We start from the raw sequence: 23,298 nt of genomic DNA on the forward strand, positions 1-23,298 counted from the left end.
GATGAATTCTTAATAACTCTTTTATTATTATCCATTAACTATTTATATACATGCTTCACTACAATACACTTAGATCCTTAACTGTTTATAGACCGGTTATCAATTCTTCATATAAGTAATAGCTGTTAACAAATAAATTCAGGATCATTTCCACCACTCACAAATAATATCACAATTGCAATATCTGTCAAAATAATTGAAATATGATTTTCTTTACCACATTGTGCAGCCAGAAATTGCATCTATAAAATCTTAAAACCAGAATCTTCTGAGACTCTTCATTCACCTGTTTCCTATCTCTCCTTCCATTCCCACCATTACCATTGCATAAAGCAGAAAGAATGATGAAAACATGTACCGAAGAAACCTTTTTCACCTTTATAAACCTTTTATATACCTCAACTGATTACTTGTCTTGGTTACTTTGTCATCACAGTCAGTTCAAGTGTCAATAGCTCCCATACCCCATCTGTCTGGAATGATGAAGTAATGTCTACTCAAGTCATTAACTGTGTGTTATCTTAAAAGTGAGGTATCTTTATTGTTGGTGAGACAGACGTTAACTCAGGTAAAGTTAATCACACTTATATTCATTATCCGTCATTCCTCCTTTACTGATCTGAAGATGTAACCATAAACTCATTTCCTTTATGCTAAAACTGTGTCTATGCAGCATTTTAACAACGAAAAAAGTAATAGGGATGACTAACAACAAAGGTCTTAAATTTTTTTCATTTTGGACTGGCCAGGTACACTGTTTGCTCAGCCTAAAAATTTACCAGAAAACCACTACACATAAGGCTTTGTCAGCTTCCCATAATAGTAATAACCCTGCCTCACTGACTCATAACCAACTCCACTTCTGTCGATTATGATTATTTAGAAACAGTGGCAGTATCATTTAAAGACACATTTTGACATGGACTTATTGTGCTAAAATTAATTGTGATATGTGCTCATTGTGTTGGGTCTATAAGCAAAATAAATACACTTACCTCATCATTAAATATAACCTCAAATAAATCAAACCTGTCTTCAGATTTTTGAACTCCATTTGTGCTAAGGTTTAAATAATGTTCTCTATAAGCTGTTTCCAATTGGAACAAGACAGAAGAGTGTGACTCCCTCTATAATGGGAAACAGCCCTGTTTCTTCTTTGTGCCAGGTTTTTTTTTTTAAAATTAAAAAAAGGGAAAAGAAGAAGAGGGCAAGAGGAGAATCTGGAGCAAGGGTCACTGGTGGTCAATAGTCACTAATTAGGCCAGTCCCCATTATTATGATTTAAAAAAAAATACAAAACAGCTTGTCAAGTATAAAAGATCTGAAGTAGAAATCCTTTTTCGGGGGATTTTCCTTTTTCTCTCCATCTGCCTTTCTTGCCTTCTCATCATGGTTCCTGTGCAACTTGGGAACCCCCTGGTACTTCTGCTGCCCTGGATGTTTGTTATGTGGCCTTTTGGCAGTCCAACCCCTAGAGAATTAGAAATTCTCCCTATCTTTTATTTCATTTGACTTTATTTTTCCAGTCCAAATTAAATCCTGTTTTTGTAGATGAATCAGCAATAGCAACTTGTTGTCTTCCAAAAACACTTTTATCAGGGGCCTGTTCTAGCTACACATGTGTGACAAATTACAGGACCGACCTACATTAATTGTCTTAGTAAGGCCTCCAGAACAGCCTCTGTGCTTCTTGAATGAGATTCTACAAGTCCCTGAACTCTACTGGACTCTTTCAGTGTTTTGATGGTGGTGCAGCGTTCATTCTCATACTCATCAAACTAGTCAGTAACCTCTCGTGACCTGTATGGAGGAATCAGTGTTTGTTATAAGCCTGGAAACGCATGGTCCCCCCCATGCGTGTGCAGCTAATTGCACATAAATCCCTGTGCACATTTATGACTGTATGTTCAAGGACCTTTCATTGATATTTCATTTGATACCACCATTGTCTGCGGACTCCTCACTCCTCTTAACTGTAGCTGTTAGGGGCCACAAGTGATCAACAACCGCCAGAGAGGGCGGTCCGCAAGGGACAATGTACGTGGTGGTCACATTTTGATTCTTTTGTTGGCATTTTAACTTCGAAAATGACATTAACATTTTACTGCAACCCACAATTTATGAATGGGGACTGTATGCACCAACTGCACATAAGGGAACATATCTGCCAATACAGACACCCAGTGTTGTGTCTGTACTGTGATAGACTACATCAGGGTGTTGAAACTGGCCTAGGTGAACTGAAATGTCAGACTCTCTCAGATAAATGCAAAAACAAACTCTGGGTTATTAAGAACTGATTTGTTATCTTTCCTTTTACCTCAGAGTGAATCCAAGTGGACAGACAACAAAATCCAGTTTTATTAAAAATTAATAAAGCAGCTGTGTTTCAAAACATCCATACTGAGTCAGGAGGAAATTCTGAGATTTGGCAAAGTTGTTGGACGTTGTAACAAAATGAGTAAATGTACTTTTAATGAACTTCTCACATCAATCGGCAAACTAAATGGTCTGGACAGGAAAAGTCTAGTCATTTGGAACAATTTTACTGCACTCATAAAAACTCTAATGCTCCTCACACTAAAGTCATTGTGTTTGTGTATTAAAACGTAGGAAAACAAACATTATGTAAGTTTATGAGGACTCACAGAACCTATTTGGGCAGCATTCTGCTCCTTGGTCGGCCAGTAGGTGTTGGATTACGTCCAGTCAGACCCAGCAGATTATCTCCATCAAACAGGTTTTTCCAATTGATCACAAATGCCCTCATCACATCTTCAAATAGAAAGCTGCTGGCCCTTTCCTATTTTTCACAGCAAACAAACAGCATACAAAAGAAATCATAAAAGAAAACAAAATACTCCACGATCAATCATCTGATCCACTTCGTCACTCTAATCCCAAGTGTCATTGTACACCGCAACAGAAGTTAGCGTATGAACTCTCTCCAGGGGTCTATCTGACTCTGCTTGTGATTGATGTTTGTTACTTGGATTCAGTGGGACACTTGAAAAGCTTCCTGTAAAACGCCTCATTGTTTTTGTGTCACAAGGAATCTGATTATGGACTAATACATGTGATAAAAAAACAGATAAAAAACAAAGCAAATCCTCTTTCCCACCAAAGGAAGTGCATCATAATATCTTGTGTGTTTGCTGGTACAGAGTGAATTCAAATAAGTGTCTGTGATATTTTTCAGAATTTGGCGAGGCCTGTTTCTTCTCGACAAAGCACCACATGACACCCTCCTCTCTCGGACCTGTCCACAAGCATATAATGCAAATGGGTTAACTGCTACAGACAATATCAAGGGTGCTCACAACACACTTCACAGTTGCCTGGTGTGAATCTTAATACTGATACACCTACGGATATTTCATCATCCCATCCCACTGGGAGATTTATAATCAAGAACACAGCAGCAGCAAGCTGCAAATATTAAAGCGTGATAAGCTGGTTGTATTCTTTAGTTTCCTTACTGTCAACAAATGCCAAAAAAAGACCCAAACCAACAATAAATCAATCCTACTAACAAGTGTGTAAAGCTTAATATATCATATTGCTCTGTGCCATATAGCTCCATTGTTGTCCAAAATCTATTAAAAACACATAAATGTGTTACACTGTTGTGCTGGGTGACACGTTTCTTCATTACCATGAACACACGCGGCAGCTTAGTTTGACTCCATCCCACATATGCCGTCCTGCTGCCGGAAATAACACCACATGTGTATCATTCTGTAGTTTAAAATAGTCCACAACAAATGCACCATTTATTCTTGTTGGAGTAACGAAATTACTGAGCCTTTTTTGGTATTTGTGGGTTTTTTAAAGATTCAGTAGGAACAATACTGTAAACATAGTTGCATATCATATTCCATGTGCCAATAGATCCTCCTAAATGTTACACACTAGGCAGCATCAGTTATATAAAGCAACATGAAACAGACAATATATTCAATGCAAGCCTTTTGGAGTTAGTAAATTGTGCATTCAGTGACAGTGAGTCACAGTGAGTGTGGATTCCTGACTGCTCACAACATTTTTAGTATCCCCTTACCAGGCTCTGCATTACTAATCAGTAACATGTTAGAACATGTTATTCTTCCAGGAGCTACTCAAAAGCAATTCAGTTCAGTGATACACTACTTATGCTTCCAAATTGTCACTTCATTCTAAAGGCCCTGACACACTGGCTGACGGTCGGCCAATGTTGGGCCCTCAGTGATAGTCTGTAGTTTTAGTCTTTGCAGTGTGTTTGGCGGAGGCCATCATTGAGAGAAATCATTCTGATTGGCTGTTAAACAAATCAGTGCACTGGAAGAAACACAGAAGCAAGCAAAACAGCGACTGTGTCAAGCAGGCCATTCTGCATATTGAGTTCTTTTAGTTTTGGTACTTTAAGTGTATTTTGGTGCCAATACTTTTGTACTTTTAGTTAAGGATAAGTATTTCTACACTATGGTATTGCTACTTTTACTTCAGTCAAAGATCTGAGTACTTCCACCACACCAACAGCAGCTACTAAAACAATCCTTGCATCTTTACATTTCCATAACATCTTCAACTATGGAAAGCAGAAAAACATGTTCTTACCAAAATAAAAAATAAAAACCATACAAATTGCTGTAATCCATGTAATATTTCTTCAAACAGACCACAGGGGAAACTTTTCCTAAAATGTCAGCCATTTAACAGTTTGACATTTGTTTTGGTTCAGCATGCTTCCACATGGGGGAGACACGCTCCTCCCAACTCCAACCCCCTTTTTTTGTTTGGATGGGGGGGAAAATGAAGAAATACATAAATAGTTCCTCTTTGTGGAAGTCTTACAAAAATCCAGAGCTGTTAGAGAGATAGAGAGAAACAGAGAGACAAACAAGGAAAGAGACAGAGAGAGAGGGGCAGACAGAGGAGGGAGTGAAGAGTTTTTTTCAAGGAGAAGAAAATAATCAGGCTGAAGTAAAGGTAGGGCAAGAGAAAACACCTCACTGTGCAACACTTCAGCTGTTTGTCGATTCTTTTTCTGCCATGGACCGCTCATCCCAGAAGTTACTCTGAGAGACAAACAAGGACGTAAAGCAGAGAAGAGAGACAGACATAGGAGGGAGAAAAGCAGTAAACCTTGGCTGAGGTGAGGAAAAAAACTGTTGTGTGGGAGAGCAGAGGCAAAGCGAGAGCGACGAAAGGCGGGGGAGTGGAGGAGTGAGGCGCCCCGTTCTTCCAGAGAAGTGAGAGGGGAAACAGGGGGGAAAAGAAGAAGAGAGGAGTAATAAAGAGTTGGGGAAGAAGGGAGAAGAGTCGGCTGGACATGGGGCTTTGTGCTGTTCTCCTCATCTGTCTCTCCCAGGCTGAGCTGGGGAGAGTCTGGGCTCAAGAGCATGAAGGTAAGCCCCTGTTCTTCAACGCAAACAGCAAATGCACACAGGTATCTGCATGTATTCTAATATTAACACCATTTTGACTTCCTTTCTTCAGAACAGACTGTAAAGTGCTGCGCAAGACAGCTGTCAAATTCATTCAGGTTAAAAGAAATATTATCTGACCTGAATTCTTGCTACCAACTCTGGCAAAAGGAAAAGCTTGAAAATGTTTTTGCACTTTTTATTTGTGGATTTGCATGTGTGTGAGTGTGTAGGTGTGTGTATGTGAAGCTAACAAGTCCCTTAACATTTCTCTCTGCCAGTCACAGGAAGCACATGAAATAGATTTTCTGCCATTGCCAAAAAACTCTGTATTTCTAATTTAAAAAACCAAAAGTCTGGTGTTCATTTGCTTGAAAAATACGTATCATGTGATCGGAAATCCTGTATTTCTAGCAGATAAATGTTTGAGGTTAACCAGTAATTTTGATTATTGCTGGTGTTCTCATTCCAGCAGGCATTTTAGAAAGTATAAAAAGTCAATGAGAGCAGCAGCTGAGCCAATAATATTTCAATTTGGAAATGTTACTGCTTTTCTACAGTGTGTTGCTTTATCTCATCTCAAACTGTGTCTTATCATCTAAAATAGTGTGCTTGGTTGTTCTATGCATCTCCTGTATATTTCTGTTGTATACTCCTCTGCCTTCCTGTGTGTGTGTGTGTGTGTGTGTGTCTGTGTATGCGCATGTATGTATTTTTGTTCTCCTTGGAGATACATTATTTTTAGCCAGCCCCCGTTCTTCCGCTGCCGCTCCTCCTCCGACAATCAGTGGTGCTCCAGTTTCTCTGGCCTCTCCTGTGGTCCCAGTTCCTCTGATCAGGGGCCTAGCGCTACAGAGGACAACCTGGCAGACCACAGAGACAGATCCCCACTAACACAAGACAATTCAAAGTCCGGCAAAATGTCCTCGCTCATCTTCACCACTTAAATACGCTCGAGTTGTCTGCCTCACCCCTGTACAGCGGAGATTGGGCCCTTTTCCCACAGCCTAATAACTTCATTTTAGTGCTTGCTCACACCAGTAAATGGAACAGCTCTTGGCTAAATTGGTGGGGCTGGAAGCTCAATGATGTCTCAAGCCTGACTGCAGACCATGTCACATTTCTTTTAGGGAGTTACATGGAATTGGTTGTGTGGCTGTGCCTGCTTCCTCAAACTGTGACGACTGTCTGCAATTGGGAAACAGCACAACTCATCGTCATATTCCAACAAACTTTTCACATAAGTGCCAAGTAGATTTACTTCACATGCATGAGTAAATCCACTGATTTGAGCAATTCCTTTGGCATTTTGGGTCTGAAATGTTGCTGTTATAAATGCTGGTGTGAACATTGGGAACTGAAATGTGTGAATACCTATTTAATGTGTCATTCATGTGCAAACAACTTGACTGACACAAGACTCACAATGACAATGCTTCCATGGTGATGCTTATGTCCACCATATTAGTTTAGCATGTTAGCATGCTAACATTTACCAATTAGTACAGCTGAGCCTGATGGGAATGTCATTATTTTGCATATACACCAAAGTATTGGACACACGGAAATGTTGACGTGATGATGGAGCTAGATGAAAGTCAGGGGTCAAAGATATTACAAGTCATCCTGAGGGGGCCATGAATGCTTGAATCACATTTCATTCAGTCCATTCAATGTTTTTTGAAACATTTCACCCAAAATGGCCAATGTCAACCTGCTGGTGGTGCTATAGAGGCAAGTTGAGGGATCACCAAAGTCATTAGCATACACTGTCTGAGGACAATGAATGGCTATGCAAAATTTGATTGCAATCTGTCCAGTAGTTGCTGAGCAATTTCTGTCTTAACCAAAGTAGTGAAGTGACTGACAGGCCTTTAATTTAATCAAATCAAGGTTTAATCAAAAGTGAGTTATTTTTCTCATTCAGTATACTATTAGGGCCTTGTCACTTATTTCTGTTATGCAGGTATGTAGCTAGAAACTCTGTCACACCTCCCAGTACAGTATTATGGTAACACCTGTGTTTACCCTATTTCATGTCAAAATGGCTGCTATGGCCAGATGTGCCATCTTACATGATATGATATAATACAACAACAAAATGTATGAGATCCCTGCCATGAAATTGTTGGATTAATTTAGTATTGATCATATATTATAATAAAATAATATTTGGGCAAAAACAATTAACATAGTGACCATTTAAGCAGTTTTCAAGTGATCAGTGAAGATTAAAAGTTTGTGTGCACTGATTAATTCCAATACAATTCAATGTATCTTCTGTCCATTGATTTTAAAAGTAGATGCTAACAGTCACCAAGGTTATTGCAGAAAAACTACATTTAGGAGTAGCACGAAGACAACTTGATTCACTTATTTTGGTGTTCAAACTGGATGATATGATCTAAATCTGACAGTCTGCACTGATCAATAGTCTGGGTGGACCTGAGGTTGCAGACAAATGACCTAAATGAGCTACAAATGCTACAACACCAACTAAAACTTTTTCTGGGTTGACACCAAGACAATATTTTATTCTTAGTCTGATTATTTTAGCCAAAGGGAATACAAGTAACTCTGCAGTCCAGCCCGTACTTCCTGCAGTACAACACAATACAGCAAAGAAGCTCATTATGTAAATGAAGCTTCCAAATATAAAGCTGAACACCAGTTCTGTTAATCTAACAGATGTGAGATGATCAGTATGTGATAAGTTCACATGTATATCAAACAAATACATAAAATAGATTTTCTTGACAGATTATAAGTGGGTTAACAGATTATTAGTGTTGGAATTTGGTAGATTTTGGGAATTACACATGAAGGAATAAAATATGTTTTAAATAAAAATTTATTTTCAATTCAAAGTGTTTAAATAAGACAGGATCTACTGTGCATTTCTTACGATAAAATAATCTCCTATTGTGCAAACTATAAATACTGCATCACTGAAAAACTGATAAATAACAGTGAACTACAACTGATGAACACCATCTGCAAACTGGAGCTACGTATCAGCTGCACTAACAATGGAAATTAAGATCTAAATAGTAATAAAAAACAACCCGATGACAGTAAATTAAACATTTTCTAAACTTCAGTATTTATCTAAACACCACATTTTTCCTTTTCTTTTCGATTCCTTATCAGTCCAGCTGCCAGTGTTTGTGATTGTGTGTTATGGTTACTGCTGTTCCTGAGTGTAAGGTGCCAAATGGCTTCCTCCCACGCCATAAGCTCCAGGCTGGTTTTAACACAGATCACCCTTTTAGAATCCAACCACAATAAAACCACTGTGCTAAACTGCAATGACACACACTGACACACATAGCAGTGACCTCACATTGTGATTACTGTTCCACTGATTATTTTGCCAGAAGACTGCAGGTGCTTTGCTAATCCCCATCCTGACACTAACACTATGTCTCATCTCCAACAGCACGCAAAACCTGACTGCTACAGGGTCAAGACTTTGTTTATAGCTGTGGATTTGGATTTGGACGGTACATAATAGTTTACTCTCTTCAGTGTATCTGTCTCTGGAGCAAAGATGTTGGCCTTTTGTTCTCTTTTGTTGGGCCTGCAGAAAATTCTCTTTTCCTTTGTGCCCTCAATGTATCTTAGCTTCAAAGTGTTGTGCATTTACCCAGAAAGAGTTTATTTTCAGAGGAAATTTATTTTTCATCCCTGGACTTCCTCCAGTTGAACAGACTGAAAGACCATTTAGCTTTTGTCTGAGTTTAGGAACGGGGTTTGATCTAGTGTGTCTTCATCTGCTGTCTAGTCTTCAAAAGCTGCTTTCAAACAGTAAAAACGTGACCTATAATCTTTCTTACATGTCTGTCATCAGCAACACATGATAAAAGAAATGATAAATACTTTGAATTCTGCTATAAGATATAAAAAAAAGTAATGACAGAACATCACAGAGCTACTGTATGCTTCTGGAAAAAGAAAGAGAGCAAGAGATCAGGGGAATGTGAAACAGGCGCGTGGGAGCCAGTAATGGGATGAATGAACACAGTATCCATAGCACATTGTATATTTGCTCACAATGCTGTGTCCTAGTTTGATGTGACTCCCAACACCCACTAGAGGTAGTTGCTGCAATGCAGACACATCTGAAGAAGCAGATACGGTGGACACTGCTGCCATGCAGGTGCCACCGTCGCCTAGCAGCTTATGTATATTTGCTAATCATATGAAATAAGCCTACAAGAGTCAGTACTCCTGGCGCTGCAAGATATGTTGGATTAAACAGCAGGACATCTGACATTCTGCGAATGCACAGATGTAAACTGACATCACCCTGGCAGTTAACAGGAATATTCTAAATTTAGAGGACTGTCAGAATCATTTCCATGCATTTTATTCTTATAGAGGGGGCATCATAGTGTATGTACATTTAAACCACCTGCTATTCATCAAAGAAAATTGTCCCACCATCACTTTGGATTCTTTGGGCCCTGTTTCAAATTCACCAGGATGTTTTTTCTTTCTGCTCCAGTTTGCACATTCCCAGTGCAGGTTCCACATACACATGTGTCTGCCAGACCTGATGCTTCCGAGGTCAGCTTAACTCAAGTCCTTACGCAAAGCCCAACCCACTCTTGAACTCTCTTTTTGTTGGAAGTCCATCCAGGCCCAGATGCAGGCTGTTAGATAAGGTTAGAGACAAGCTCCACACTTAAGAAGTTTGTAAGCAAAATCTGAAAGTGACCTATAAAGTGTAAAGGGTGCAGAAAAAGATATGCACAATCAAATACAGGCTGCCTGCACTCCTAAAGGACTCGATGTTCATTCTTTAATAACTAATGCATAGTACTTTATCTGCCACTTCCAGTATTCCTCCTCCACAAAGACCTCTTCCTCATCTCTTCCCCCTGCAGTTTGACGCCTCCTCAGCTGTTTTGTGATGATGAGTGCTGCCACTCTGACCCAATTAAGAGCCTCTTGTTCTGAAGCTGGGGAAATAGCTTCCACTGCACCGTAATCAAACAAGATTCCTTATTAGAGCTGTCTCCCCTGTGTGTGTGATAACCTCTCGATGTTTCTTTATCTTGTCCCATTTTGTTTCTCAAGTCTCTTTGTCGTTGTACTTTGCTTCTCTAACAATAGAAAATATGCTTGATCCAATCCCTGTGTAATAAGAGCACTACAATGAGGTGTAACTTTCAGTGAGCCTACTAATAAGTACATTTAGATTCTGATGATAAAATCTTACGGTATCTCACAGCATAAAGGACAGAAAGTCAATATGCCCAGACAAGAAATAGTGCCACGTAGGTCAAAAGTATGTGGATACCCAAACATTACACCTATATGTGATTGTTAAACTTCTCATTCCAAAACCATGGGTATTCAGCTGCATCGACAACAGCCTAAACTCTTCTGGTTTCAGGCTTTCCACTGGATTTGAGAACCTAGCTGCAGGGATTTGCTCCCATTCAGCAACAAGAGCATTAATGAGCTTCAGCAGCGATGTTTGGTGATAAGGTCTGGCTCACAGTCAGCGTTCCAGTTCATCCGAAAGGTGTTGTGGTCAGGGCTCTGTACGGGCCAGTCAAATTCTTCTACACCAAAAAAATACATTTCTTTATGGAGCTTTATGGCATTGCCATGTTGAAACAAGAAAGGGCCTTCCCCAAATTATTGCCACAAAGCTGGAAACAAACTATTGTCTAAATTATCATTGAATGCTGAAGCATTAAGATTTTAATTGGAATAAACAAAGCTAGCTAAACCAGGAAAAACAGCTCCAAACCAAAACTACAAGTATGTGGACAACATCCAGCCTGTCCACATACTTCTGATCAAATGCTGGAAACACAATTTAAACAGAAAGAGGCTGAGAGGGGGGTCTGAAGCTCAGGCTGGCTCTTGCCTTTCCCTCTCTCAAGATGATCATAACATGCTGTTACTTAATTGCTCAGTTTAGCAAACTAACAGCTAACATAAAATCTAGACAGCACACTGGATTTAATCCCCCAACTTGTTCTTCAGTTAGAAAAGAGTAGAGAGTCTCTCACCCTGCTGAACGGCCAGCGAGTTCTGCTGACCTTGCAAGTCTGTTAACCAAAAATGTGCACCGGACAGTGAGTCATAGATCAGTTTACTTTCCAAAAAGAAAAGAAAGAAATACATTCCTTAAGAAAAGTGAATGTGAAAAAAATATAAACATCCATCTACGATCTGTTGAGCAGATGACCCACACGAATGTAGGTGGTCAGCAAAGACGTGAATACATAAACACATATAGACATTGTCTAAGAATACTTCGCCAATAAAAAGCGCTGGCACAACATGAAGGTTGCATTCATGCTTCACAGTTAGTTAATAATCATCATGGCACTATCTCTGTATGGCAGATGTAAAGAAAATGCACTCATTAGTCTTTTTTTTCTTCTTGGTTTTACCAGTTGCGGTTTTTGTTTGAGTTATTGCTGTAAAACCTTTAAACATGGATTTCATTTTCTGTGGACCTGTCTGCCTGTTAATGATCCACATTAGGATAACCAATAAAGAGCAGATGTGACCACAGGTTTTAACAGCTAAACTGTTTTAATTCCATTTAAAGATAACATTTTACCAGATCATTTTAGAGCTCTTTTCACACATTTTGAAATCGATAGGAGAGTTGGATAATCAAGTCTTTCTCAAAAGTCTGGAATCTCAAATTTGGTGCTTCATTTGTTGAGGACCTGACAGTGTGTAATCATTTATTGATTGATAGCTAAATAATTACTACAGCATTAAGAAAACATAGCGAGAAGAAACCTCTTGACCCTACAGAGTTCTAGAGGCATCTGTTTGCTCTTGGATTCAGTCCTCCAGGATGTCTCTGCATGCAGGACCAACATGTGTGTTGACTCTGTGGCCATAATGCCTGTCTTGTCCTAGATGCACTGAGAGGGACTCCTCTGCGGACAGATGGGGATCCGTCTGGTTTTCACAGAACCAGAAGGGACCAGCAGACCCCACACAAACACAGAGAAGCCCGCAACGCACAGGCTGAAGGTGGAGGAGTTGATATCAGTACCCTGCCTGACAACATGACCCGCATTGTGGTGAGATTCAAACAACTGACCCTTTGCTTAGTCCCACCTCCCTTAGTTACTCTTGTTAAACCAGTCTAGTTATACCGTTTACCATAATGACGGTGGCAGAATTATCACTTAAAGTCTTGGTAATCTTTAAAAAAAGGGTCTTTGCTTTTAGACAAAGGTAGAAAGTTTATTCACGGTCATCACAATATTTCAGTCTGTTGATTTTGATATGTAATGTGTCCTCCATAATGAAAAAAAAGGCAAACCAATAAAAAATGTGGTCATAAAAAAAGAAAAAAATATACTTGGACATCAAGACAAGTTATATTTAGGCTTTATTGTTTGTATTTTAGAACAATATGCTTCATTTTTACAAGAGAAAAGACCTTGAGAATGTGTTTGGCAAACATAATGCTTGGGTAACAAGTTTGGCTAGAGTTGTCTTAACTCTTCAACTCTACAAAAGAGACGCTAACATAAGCCTAAACTTAGCCCTGATTCCATAGAAATGCTTAAGAAAGCGAAAGTGCACTGTTCTTTAATGTAGGTGGAGCAGTTATGGCTTTATCGGACAGTATTCTTTAGTTTTACGAGAGAAAAGATCTCAGTGATGAAGACTAGTCGGTTGGTTTGGCAAATATACGTCTGGTTAACCGCCCCAACGCTGTTAAAAAGCAGCACATAGCCAACTCCCTGAGCTTTTCTATGTAACCATGCAGTCCTGTCTTGCACTCAGTGGATGAGACAGTCCCAAATGACGCTAGCCTGAAGTCTGACAGAAGAGTGGGGAGGTCATCATCCAACATAGCCAGCTAGCTACCTAGATACATCCATGGAAATTAGTAACAAATGCCATGAAAATGGATGATGGATAAGCATGGATGAGATTAATGTATTGTAACTCTACAAGTTGTTGTAAGTTGACTTACAGGCATGAGAACTGACATATTCCTTAGATCCTCATGAAAAACATTGTGTTAAGTGGCCCCTAGCAACTGCTGCTGTAGCTTTTGTTTTGACTAAAAGTGACATCAGCATGGTGGATACGTCACTGATTATTTTGGAAAAATGAGAAACAAAATATTCCCTACTTCTGCAATAAATCTGCAAACATGAACACGTCAGGCAGAATCAATGAAGTGAAACTAATACGTTATTATTAGGCTATTATCAGGTTTAACCTTAAAGAAAGAAAAGAAGCAGGGAATAATTTATGTGAAGTGTATAAGCTTTAACCTGACTATGGATGTGTTATTGTAATAATACTGTGCTCAAAGGTCGATCGAGGTAATAATCTTTAAACTGTGCCAAGCTAGAGGAGCTTTGAGCGGAGGTCATTAGATTTCTGTCAGGTGGACTTGTCCTGTGCCATTTTCCATTCATTACCTTTTAAATCTGTGTGTGTGTGTTTGTTGTTGAGTGTGTATTTTGAGGTTTTATTTGTGTCTTGCGTCCCAGACTCATCTTTCACTTGAATCAGCCTCAGTAAAATTCAACCCAAATAAATTGTGTTGTACATTTTTTTTCCTTCTCCTACAAATTCAAATTGAAAACAGACGACAGCCTCGTCCTGCCAACTTACAGTGTTTGTTTAAGCGTGGCTGTGCATGAGTATGCACACTTGTGCATGTGTGTGTGCTCGTGAATGACTCACTTGGACAAGATCACAAGTAGCCCTGTTATACTGCTGCTGTTGCTGTTTTGGGGGAGGTCTGATCCCAATTTCCAAGACCCTCTGCCTCTTGTCCAATGCGAGTCTCTTCAATAAATCAGTCACCTGTGAGGTAAAAGTATGATTGTTCCCTTCTTCTCACCTATAGGCTAAATCCCATACCCCTTAGAAAACACATGCTGGTGTCAGGCAGCGGAGATGGGAGAAAAAAAGTGGGTCACTTGCTGTATATGGAGCAGCCGGAGAGGCAGTGAGAGCGCTGCATTTAACTGCTCTACTTTCTGAGCCCACACTAAACCCCAGAACCATTGCTCTCTGTCACCTTGAACTGTGGCATACATTAATAATGCCATCAAGACTGGAGATATGTACGAAGACACATGCCCTCGTTGTCAAAGAACCGTGTGTGATGTGTAAACAGCTCCCCCAAGTGGAGCTGTAGGGACAGAAATAGAGGAGATAAATCCCAGATGTCTAGTGCGGTGGTTCCCAACCAGCCCTTCAGCACAAATCTCGTCTTACTGCCAATTTGGAATGGTTGTATGTCGTTGTGATTTTCCTTTTTCAGATTGTCTGAATATTTTAGGAAAGAAAAAAGGCTAGAAGTAGAGAAAAGCCTCCAAAAAAGTACATGAATTTGTGTAGCAGATTTTTTTTCTTACCTTACAACTGCTTAGATTAATCCTGCGACTCCTCGTGGGTTGGCAACCCCCAGCTTGGGAACCACTGTCTTAGTGTGGCATCATGCCTGATCCTCTCTGATTCACCATCATTCGATCATGTCATGGCAAAATGACTGGAAAAAAAACCCCAATCAAAACAAATAAATTAATTAAATGTTCTAGTCAAGGTATTAGTATTGTAAATCAGTGGATTTCAGGCTTATACAAACTGAAATATGTTTTGATTTTTGTGTAGACCATATGAAGAAAAACAGGTGAAAGAGTGTGTGCATACGTTGTTGATGACATGTGTATGACATATATTTCAGGGCTACAACTAATAATTATTTCAATTATTGATTAGTCTGTAGATTACTTTCTCACTTATTTGATTTATTTAGTCAAAAAAATGTCAGAAAATAGTGAAAATTCCTGGTATCATTTTCCACAGACTGAGGTGATGTATTCAAATAACAGTACAAAACTCAAAAAGATTCAGAAAAACAACTAAAATTATTAATTAATTAGTGTAAGTGGATTCATCTTCAACTAATTTCATAAGCATATCTAATATAATTTGAACATTAAAGCTGAATCTCTTTCTATATCTCCAATATGCAACTTAAAAATTCAAGTGTGTGATACAAAAATCTGATTTTAGTTGTTTTTCAAAATGGGCAACAAATTTTCTCTTTTTGTTACTAAATAAATGAACTAAATACTAGGCAGAACAACTGTGTTAACTCACAATTTGAAAGTGTGCAACTTCATAAAATCATAAGACCTGCAATTTTAATAACATTATTAACAATTTCTTAACATGCTGTGAAAGTGCAGTCAGGCTGTCGAGGCGACTGTTGCCAGCAAATGTACTCAGCTGTAACTAATCAAACTTCAAAACTCTACCTCACCATGAATAATGATTTATGAAAACTTCACTTTCCTAATGAGTGCCCTCTTTCTCGCAGGAGGAATCCCAGAGGTACTACAGATGGCAAAGTTTTGGTCCAGCAGACAGACGGACCGAAGATTTGTGGGTGGATCTGAACACCCTGCACAAGAGCCAAGTCCAAATCCACGGCATACTGTCCAATACACACCGACAGGCAGCGGTGAGATGAACACAAAGACAAAGGAAGACACTGCGCAAACACACACAAACTTAACCGTCTGATTTATTACCCAGCCATGTCTGATATTTTCTCTTTTCCACAGAGGATAGCGCTTTCTTTTGATTTCCCTTTTTATGGACACCACTTGAGACAAATTATCGTAGCGACTGGTGGTGAGTTTCACTTTACATTACTCGATATCATAGCAGCACTCATCTACTTTGCTCTTCCAATCAGGAGATCAAACGTCTGCCAGCGTGCTGAAGGAGACTCTGTCCTACCCTGGGGAAATATTCCAAGCATACCAGGCGATAATAAATCTGGTTAATTGTAAATGTCTTCATTTTTTTTAATGATTTTAATTGCTTAAAGAGTTGCTGTGCATGTCCTACATTTTCAACCCACAGACAGATGAGAGAGTTAATATTCAACATTCATGCTACCATGCTAATGAATGTGCAAGGGATAGGACTGAAAAACTGATATTTCCCTGAATTAATTCAATGTGGTTCTTTTCTACAGGCTCTTTTTGAATCAAGCTATCGTGTCATGATGTTTATTATGTGATGAAGATTGCTATTGTTTGAATGGCTGCTGGGGGCATTGTGGGTGTTGATCATATGTTACACATCATTGCTTGTCTCTGCTGTCATATGAGCAGAATAAGACAATTACATGAAGAGGTTCATCAACTTTAAAACCAGGTGACGCCACAGAAACAGATATCAGCATCTTCATTACTACAAATCATGAATACTTAACATCACTGTATTTTGAGGTGAACTGTTCCCGGACTGTGAGCTCAAAGGACAGGGGGAGCTTTGTTTGCACTACTGGCATAGGAGAATGAGCACCAGAGCTGGAGCTGATACCAAGCATCAATTTAGCCAATTTCCCCCTTATGTGCCCAGGAAACAAAAAAATAACACATTTTTGAAACAATCTTTACTATAACAATCTTTAGGCTTCTATATAATTGTGAACTGTGAACTCCTGGGACTGTAACACTGCTTTTATCAAGTTAACATCTTTGTCAATTGGGACACACTGGTAGCTCATCTGGTAGAGCACACACCCCATGTACTGAGGCTGAGTCCCTTACCGCAGTGGCCCAGGTTCGAATCCAACCGGTGCTACATGTCATCCCTTCTTTTTCTTCCCATTTCCTGTCTTTCTTCCACTGTCCTTATCCATTAAAGGCAAAGAAAACCCCAAAATTCTATTTAATACACAATAAAACTTTGCATAAATAAAACAGGCTAAATTTGACCAGTACCAAGAAAGTATTAAGGTTTTAAATACATTTAAAAAGTATAAAGCTCTACAGCATGCATTTGAACAAAAACCATAGTAGTTTGTAGTAAATGGGTACAAACATGCAACACGCACCGCAATGGTTCATTTTTAACATCTGTAACTGCGTTTCTGCCCTGTTCCTCCAGGGTTCATCTTCATGGGGGACATAACTCATCGAATGCTAACTGCCACACAGTACATCGCTCCCCTCATGGCCAACTTTGACCCCAGCTTCTCCAAAAACTCAACAGTGAGGTACTCGGACAACGGTAAGCGGGAGCTCCTCAGTGAAGTCGGTCATGTGTGGGAGCTCCTGGTTTCCTTTGACCAGCCTCTGTTTCCCACCCTGCTCAGGTAATCTGTTTGTGGTGCAGTGGGACAAAGTGCGGCTAAAGGACCGAGAAGCTGAAGGACCTTTTACTTTCCAGGCAGCCCTCCACAGAAACGGAACCATTGTTTTCAACTACAGAGACGTAAGTAATGGATTTAAACAGTTTTCCTCATCCTCTTTACAGTTTTATTTATGCAGTTCATTGATGTATTCACCATTTGCGAGGGGAACGATCCAGTGATTGCGAGTTTGGCTATGTTCAAACAAACAGTGCTGTTATTTTTCAGATCCCCGTACCAGTGGCGAGAATTAATTCGACCGAGCATCCAGTGAAAGTGGGACTCTCTGATGCTTTCATGGCGTTCCTCCCGTCCGTGCAGCCCTCAGGTCAGTTCTCTAAAACATCAACTGACCACTGTGACAAAAACATCTTTTTTCTTGTTATAGTATTTTTTTTTCGTGTCAATTAAATTATTAAAAAAGAATTCTTAGAACAAAATACCAACTTTTTTATAAGAGAAAGATCTAGTAAAATCATAAGGAGAAGGCAGTTTCTTAAGGACATCAGGCATATTTTGTTGCAAGGTAACTCACTAATCTATATTTGTTCTGCTGTTTTCGTTACCTTTTAATCTGTTAATAAAATCTGTTTTATAGAGTCTTGGTGGAAGTGCATTAGAGTGTGTTATATAACTGTTGAGCATTTTGTCATTAACTGAAAATGTGCAAAGTCTGAAACCTATTCTCTCATTCAGCGTCTTACATGAACGCACAATTGTATAGAAATATATAGAAAACAGTTTTTGTTGTTTCTACATAAGATATTTCTGTATCTGGTTTGAAATGGGAAGACTAAATTGAAAATGTTCACGTAGTTCTGTGCACCAATCAGACTTTATCAGCCATATCAAATTCAATGACAGTTGTGGGATTGTTTGCCTATGATGCTGTCTGATTGGTGGCAATGGTTAAAGCGCCCACACAGTCCTGAGGAAGCTGATATGCTGAGTTTTTGAGTGTTAAACTCTAAATAAATAATGATGTTTATTTCTTCTGAACCTCAATTTTGACTGATGCTTATTTAGTCACAAATACTAATATTATATCGCTGAATATAATCCTCAGTGTGTAGCACCAATGGACATGTGTTTTAATCCAGGACAAAGGGATTTGCAGCCTTCTGGGTCTCTGCAGTTGATCAATGAGAAAATGTCTGTTTCTAAGAGGTCAAACAGAGCAAAAACAACAAGTGTTGCATACTAACATTTTATATTTGTCTTGAAGATGCCAAGCAGCGTACGATCTATGAGTATCATCGTGTTGAGATTGACACCACAAAGATTGCTAACAGATCTGCTTTTGAGTTCACACCTCTGCCCAGTAAGTATCCTCACAGACCAAACTTTATACGACAACCTAGCCTCATTATTCACCTCTTTAACCCCCAGAACACTGTGTATCCGATTCCTCCAGCTTGTCTTCAACACACATCCTGTGACCTCTGCCTAACATCCAACTTGACGACTGGCTGTGGTTGGTGCAACACACTTCAACGGTAGGATGAAAAGATTAAAGATTTATCTTGTAATGAAGCCATAGGGACTCCGGCTCTTCTCATTTTGTCCTCACTGAGTTTCAGATGTTCTGATGGTATCGACCGGCATAGGCAAGAGTGGTTAGATTATAACTGCCCTGAAGAGGTGAGATACATTTCCCATTTACAGAACAGAGAAATGAGCAGCTGTTTCATTCTTTCTTGAGTCATTCCTGTGGGCATTCACTCAGGCAAAGGGCACATGTGAGGACTACAACCCCGTACTACCTGAGGGATCTATGAGCTCCTTCAACAACTCTTCCCCAGGTCCAACACCTTCTTCAGCAGTGCCCGAAGACCAGCCTGTCACTAGAGGTACATTTCTCTGACGCAGACTCTAGGGGGAAACAGATAGAGAGGTACGTCAGTGACGGTTGATCTCAATAATCCAGGTGGTCTGGAGAAAGCTGAATCCAAATCAGTAGACTGGAGTTTTGCTTGAGGGTTGATTGATCAAAACTCCTCCTTGGATTCAGCTTTCTGAATGAAGATAATGAAGATTTCTTTGGTTTGATATATTATAACAAGATTGCTAAAAAGAAGTCAGACGGGAGAAGAAACACAAGCAGTGAGACAATCAGATACATTTCCACATTAGCCAAAGTTATTTGGAAGAAAAAACAAAGGCTAACAGTAAAATTATTACCAATCACAGTTTACAGACTTCCTGGTTCAACTTTAGCACTAGTTGTGAACTGCACACACATTTTTCCTATGCAATGAGGGATCAATATTTCAGGCATGCTCACTTTCAGTTTTACCTTTAAATAAAGTGGTTTAGTTCATTTGACACTGTTGGTTTCCAACCTGTCAGTCCTCTGGCTGCTTATTTCTTGTCACGTCTGACATTGTTGTTCCCTGATCTCAGCAACTATTTTGGTACAATGTTGTTTTTATTATCAATAAATGGCTAAAGCTATGGAAATTAGCTTTAAGTTGTAAGAAATTGAGAATATTCATTTAAACGTCTTAATTATTTTTCACAAGTTGGCTGTTTTAGGCTTGATTTGTCAGCTAATTTGCCCGACTGTGTTGGTTATCAATTTTACTGCACACAGATAATTATTTCATTTTGTCATATGTTTGTCTTCTTTTGTTCTGTCCTTCTCTTGAGTGAACTATGCTGTGTGTAAAGTGCTGAGCTATTTTCCTGAGAATCTATGGAAGCATTTAGAAATATGCTGTATCTTATAACACACTCAGAGTAGTTGGCAAGTACAATCACACCTCTTGTAGCCAGTTGTCTTACTCAAGGACCCTCTGAAAGTCTTTCCTGTATCAACAGTATCCCACCAAGTCAGACCATATGGCTCTGTCTGTTGCCCTAAGGTTGCTTCCACATGCAGTATTTGCTTACTCAATAACAACAATCTCCGTTCTCCTTGCTTTCAGATTTACAAACAGGTCCTCCAAACCATAAGGGGATAACCGAGAACACAGCCATTATAGCAGGTGTAGTGGCTGCGCTAGTTCTGCTTGTAGCTCTGACCTTACTGGCTGTCTACTACATCAACACACACCCCACAGTGGCTCCACCATTCTACCTCATGCAGGTGAGAAAAACACATTCATACATTCTGCAGAGTCAACTGTTTATTTTTCTGCTAAAAGATATCCCACGTGCGCGCTCAATGTTTGTCTGCTGCCTGGCCTTTAGCAACTACTGTCTGTTGTTCGTAGCGACGCACCAATAACTACTGGCCCTCCATGAAGTTCCGCAACCAGGGCTGTCACTCCAGTTACGCTGAAGTCGAGCTTGGGGGTCATGAAAAGGAAGGTTTCATTGAAGCTGAGCAGTGCTGCTAAGGGTCCTGGACTTGCGGGACTCAGTCAGAGGAAGAAAGGACACCATCTTGAGGACTGCAAAGGTATTACAAGGAGATGAATGTGGACAATCAGGCCGACCATCGACACAGGATGTCAATACTTCAACCTTGGCGGCTGGACAGTGTTTACTGTAACTGCTCTTGTAGCTCTTGCCAGCTTTCTCTGTGTCTTCTGCTCTTTGCCATCACACAGGGCATTTGCCATATTATCCAAAGGTTGGAGGGTCCGACAGGAAGCCGACTGTACAGAAATGATGAGATGCAATGGTGTAACTGTACAAAACCCATCAATGCAAGGGGATGTCAGGGAATGAATCTAACTAGCCTTCATACTGCAAACCAATGTACAGCTCAAGTTAACTATGTGTTTTTGTTTTCATTCTGTTTATGGAGTTATTTTTTGTTTCATGAAACTTCCACGCGACCAATGACTGGTTCATAAAATGTTATATCTCTGTGGACTTCACTATAACAGATATTTAGCTATATAACTGATAGTGATTATAATGATCATCTTGAACTTCTCTGGAGAAATATTGTTTGGATGAATTTTAGAGGCATCAAGTTATGAGAGTTTTCTTTGAACCTTTCTGTTTAAATGTCTTATAATAAAAGCTGGTGGTGAGTGTTGATATTAATCTCATGCTTGGTGAAGAGTTAAAAACGAATGGTACCTGACTTAAGTGGAAAATATACCGGTCACTGTCAGGTGAGTGCCATCGGGTGACATGGCATGACTTATTTACATACTTAATTTAATAATTGATTGAATGAGCGCTTATAATGCACTCATTCATTAAAACGTACAAGAAAGTGCCATAAAGGTAACAACAAACTAAGTTTTTGCTGACATACACATAAATACTGCATTTAATTAATATTTAGACTGCTAAATGTCCATGCACAAGTGAGGTAATGACAATTAAAATCAACAAATTCTAACTCTGAATGGTATGCATTGCAATATATATATATATATATATATATATATTTTGTGATATACTTATATTTTTTTCTTGTTACAACCTAAAACAATGAATTTTTAAATAATTTTTATTACTGCCTTGACCTTAAACTGTGCTATAAGGGACACAGATTGAAAGGAATATATATATTTCTTGTTGGCAAGACAATACTATAATGCAGTGGTTCCCAACCTGGGGGTCAGGGCCCCCACTAGGTGTCACCAAAGCTTCACAGGGGGTCACGAAGCATTCTTGATTTTAAGGTAACATAAATTGTTATGTTTAAAGTTTAGATTATTATTTAAGATGTAAAGTTTGTAGACCTGAATACAAGATATATTCACTCTATGCTAAACAGCCTCGTCCTACATTAGAAAAGTTAAAACAACCAAAGAGCTAACAGAACAAAGAGAAACACTGGATTTAAAAATACATAATACAGACAGACTAAAAATAGTACTCAGGGGTCATCAGTTTACTCAATGATAGAAAAGGGGTCATGGGAACCACTGCTATAATGTATGTTAATACTGCCCACCACTAAAGCATTGGTTAAAATGGTAATTAGGTAAATCTTTATCATTGAATGTCTTACAAACAAATTCCACTTTATTTGGATATTCCCCCAACAGGTAATTTATGTTAAAGTATTTGTAACATTTCAGCATCTTATTAGTGGAGATTCAACCTTTCAACTGTGTCACAAATAAAGGTTTGGTTAGGTTTAGGCACAAAAATCATCTTGGTATGATCATGAATTGTTACATATACTCTAATAAATAATCTGTTAAACACCTACAGACAAAGTAAATGTTACAAACACTCTATAAACTGTAAACCTGTGTGCCTGTATATGGTTACTAAATGACAGGACAATAAAACAATGGCAGAAAAGCATAATACAAACACAACCAGTCACTATTATGAAGTACTATTATGAAGTAACTATTATGAATGATAAACAAACTAATAATTATGACTTACAGTTCGATGGACGGACACATAAGGGTTAGCAGCTCTAATAACACCTGAATTAGGACCTTAATTGGTCGACTGACAACATTTTTAAACGTTTTCCAAACTTGCAGAAAGTGTGGATGTGGAACATACCATTCTAAAGAGCAGGGTGGAATAGTCCAAGTGACAGCATTAATAATATCATATTTTGAAGGCGTGGTAAAACGATAATTGAATGCTTGGGAAAAGATTAAAAGTGAGTAAAACATAAGCACACATTATTTTTCTGATTTAGGTCTCAAGATGCAAAGATGGTTTACAACATGGCGCGGGTAACGGTTCGTGCGTTATCCATTAAATGGCAAATAATAATAATAACTCATAACGGTGACTGTTTGCTGTGTTCGCTTCTTATTTACCGTATGTTGGTAA

The 23,298-nt window shown here is 39.1% G+C and overlaps 1 protein-coding gene across 1 annotated transcript; it reads left to right on the forward strand.

Annotated features, from left to right (window-relative positions):
• The first annotated feature begins 4,812 nt into the window (after window positions 1–4,812).
• On the forward strand, window positions 4,813–21,582 carry plxdc1 (plexin domain containing 1). Its single transcript, XM_035667900.1, has 13 exons — window positions 4,813–5,387; window positions 12,306–12,472; window positions 15,754–15,897; window positions 16,001–16,070; window positions 17,340–17,462; window positions 17,548–17,666; window positions 17,812–17,911; window positions 18,809–18,904; window positions 18,998–19,079; window positions 19,164–19,224; window positions 19,310–19,433; window positions 20,511–20,671; window positions 20,799–21,582. Exons 1-13 carry the CDS (start codon window positions 5,312–5,314, stop codon window positions 20,922–20,924), a joined length of 1,449 nt encoding a protein of 482 aa, XP_035523793.1. The 5' UTR covers window positions 4,813–5,311; the 3' UTR covers window positions 20,925–21,582.
• Window positions 21,583–23,298: the final 1,716 nt, after the last annotated feature.

Source organism: Morone saxatilis, unplaced genomic scaffold (genome assembly GCF_004916995.1).
Source record: "Morone saxatilis isolate NCDOM2014 unplaced genomic scaffold, NCSU_SB_2.0 Contig1, whole genome shotgun sequence".
Classification (NCBI taxonomy): domain Eukaryota; kingdom Metazoa; phylum Chordata; class Actinopteri; family Moronidae; genus Morone; species Morone saxatilis.